The 2,673-nt window shown below is 41.7% G+C and overlaps 1 protein-coding gene across 1 annotated transcript; it reads right to left on the reverse strand.

Annotated features, from left to right (window-relative positions):
* Nucleotides 1-498: 498 nt before the first annotated feature.
* Nucleotides 499-1,759, reverse strand: CCDC71 (coiled-coil domain containing 71). The gene has a single exon (XM_015827839.1). The coding sequence runs from the start codon at nt 1,724-1,726 to the stop codon at nt 524-526; it is 1,203 nt and encodes a 400-aa protein (XP_015683325.1). The 5' UTR covers nt 1,727-1,759; the 3' UTR covers nt 499-523.
* Nucleotides 1,760-2,673: the final 914 nt, after the last annotated feature.

The raw sequence follows: 2,673 nt of genomic DNA on the forward strand, positions 1-2,673 counted from the left end.
GCGGCGGTGGGGGGAACGTCTGAACCCAGTTCTTGAAAAAGAAAGAATTGAGGGATCACATTCTGACAGCCCTTGGGCAATGCATATGTACGAGTCAATAGATATTTATATTTCATAAGTATATAAAATAGGATCAAAATAAAGCCAAGTAGATTTACAGATCGAAAGATAAAAGGAACCAGAAATATCACAGTACGGGAACAGCCCAAGTGCCACCACATCCCAGGTGTGCACTCTGCCATGTTTACAAAAGTACGTGTAGAAAAGTGTCCCAGAGGAAAGCCAGCGGTGGTCTCTACTCTTCTCAACGGGGCCTTAAAGATCTCCTCCGGTATTTCTAAACATGATTTTGTAATCCAGTTGTTGCTCAGCTCTGCGGAATTTCCCCCAAATGCCAGCCAGGACCTGAGGATCAGCCGCCTGAGTAGTACAGACGTGTAGGCCCTCACCCGGTCTGAGAGACTTGACGCTGATTTGATCATCCTCACGTGGTGGCCTTGGAGCTCCAACTCAACTGAATGACTCAAGGGATGCTGAGAGACTGAGGCAATGGCCGAATTCTGATCACCGGGGACAGGTTAACATTAAGGATCTGTTGTGCTCTCCTCCTCAATTCATCGTCTGAAGAGTTGTCCACTTTGATGGCCTGGAATTTCAGCAGGTTTGGCGTTTTCGAAGCCGGTTCTGGTTTATTCGGTGGCGGAACAGAACCGGGCGTCTTTCTACACGGCAACTCTTTCCCTTCGTCTGCTCGTCTTCTTTTCTCCCCAATTGCCTGCTGATGGCTGTCCCCGCTTTTCCGTTCAGTTTTGGCCACCGGCGGTTCCTTAATTCTGGAGGCCCCCGTGCTACAGCTCTGGGAGTTGGTCCCAGAAATCCGGCCATTCAGGATTCCAGAGGCTTTGCAAGCATAACTTTCCTGAAGCACCCCACCCTTTGGTCCTTTTATAAGGCTCATCGTGAGAGCAGCAGAGTCCGGCACTTTTGTTATGACCGGTAAATGCCTATATCCTTTGGGGTCCAACTGATTAGACGACATCTTAGTGGCCTTCCCTGCTGAAGACTGCATAGATGCAGTGGATGCTTTGAGATGCTTAAGGTCTGCAGGAGAGATCCCGAGGTGCCCTTGTTTGCATTTTGATTCCAGACAAGAGGCAGTGGCTTTCAGAGGGACTAAGGCTTCCAGCACCACTGAGAGCCTCATGGCTGGATAGACGCCAGGGTACATATTAGCAGGGAAGCTCATTGCCGAGGCTTTTGATGTGCCCGAACGTGTCCGTTTCAATGAGTTCAATAGGAGGTTTGTGGAGTTACTGCTCTTTGACATCAGCTTAGCAGATTCTTTAGAAGAGCTCACGGTAATACTTGCCAAGGGGGCAGGTACTTTTTCTATGGTTACGATGTTCCTTGCTGGAGCCTTGGCAGACTCTGAAATAGGAACAGCTGTTTCTGAAATGCCTTGAATATTGCCTTTTGTTTGGCCAGGTGCATTGGCAGTGCAGGAACTATAACCATACACGTCTTTGCTCCGCAGGATTGTGGGTTGGTGGCCTTCTTCTTTAAGGCCTTGGAGAAAAGCTACTAACTGGGTCTCCGTGTCCGACAGGTCCTTGGACATGGGGTTAAACACCCGGAGAGCTTCTTCCAAGGCTTTCTGTCCTGCAGAGGAGATCCTTGACCAGGAATGGACAGCTTTCTCTTCCACATTGTCCGCTTCAACATTCATGGCATTAGGCTGGCAGGAGCTTCTAGTAGATCCAAACCCCACTGGGAAACCAGCACAGGTCACCTTAAAGGAAAAAGGAAAAAAAAAGTAATTAACTTACAACCCGAGAAACGTTTACTTTGAAGATTTTAGGAGGCGAGGAGAACTGTAAACCTTTTAAATACATATTTTTATTGGAACCAAACTTTACATACAGTATACTATTAGACCTCTTCTCCTCTGTGTTGGTTTTTTATTTAATTGATTTCTGGCTTCCGTTATAAGTTACGGTGGTTTTTTAAAAAAAATGTTTTATTGATTTTCTAATTTTACATTTAAGTATTTAAAAAGCAACGTGGCGGCTGAGTTAATCGAAAATTCAATGACATACAAACATCTTTAGTGCAAGTCTCAAACTACCACATTAAATATTTCCTCTCTTTTCCCCTTGGTATTTACTGTCTCATGTTTAAACTAATACAATTCTTATTGTATCAATTAAATAAAAATAAAATTCTTATATTTGTCAATAATTTTTAACTTATGTATGTCCTGGTTATTTTAACATTCAGTCTTTATAGATAATCAATGTCCTAATTAGTTTTTCCCAATTTTTAGTTTCCCATTAATTTTTTAAATTTAGCATTTAATATTTATAATTTCCAAGTTTTAAGTGACCGAAGTTCCCTTTATCACAATTCATCACAAAGTCTAATATTCAGGATACACGTCTTATCTATTTGAATATATTCTATTTCTCACCATTTTACATCATCTAATTAATAATATAGTATAACATTCTTATTTTCTATTAATTTCCAAACGTCTTAAATTTAGTAACCAAAATTTCTCTTGTTTCAACACCAAATACTTCCTCTCTTTTTCTCTTAATGTCTACTATCTCATATTTAAGCTAGTACAGTTCTTATTATATCAGCTAAGTAAAAACATGTTTATTACATTTATCA

Source organism: Protobothrops mucrosquamatus, unplaced genomic scaffold (genome assembly GCF_001527695.2).
Source record: "Protobothrops mucrosquamatus isolate PMUCROS unplaced genomic scaffold, P.Mucros_1.0 scaffold3995, whole genome shotgun sequence".
NCBI classification, from domain to species: Eukaryota; Metazoa; Chordata; class Lepidosauria; order Squamata; family Viperidae; genus Protobothrops; species Protobothrops mucrosquamatus.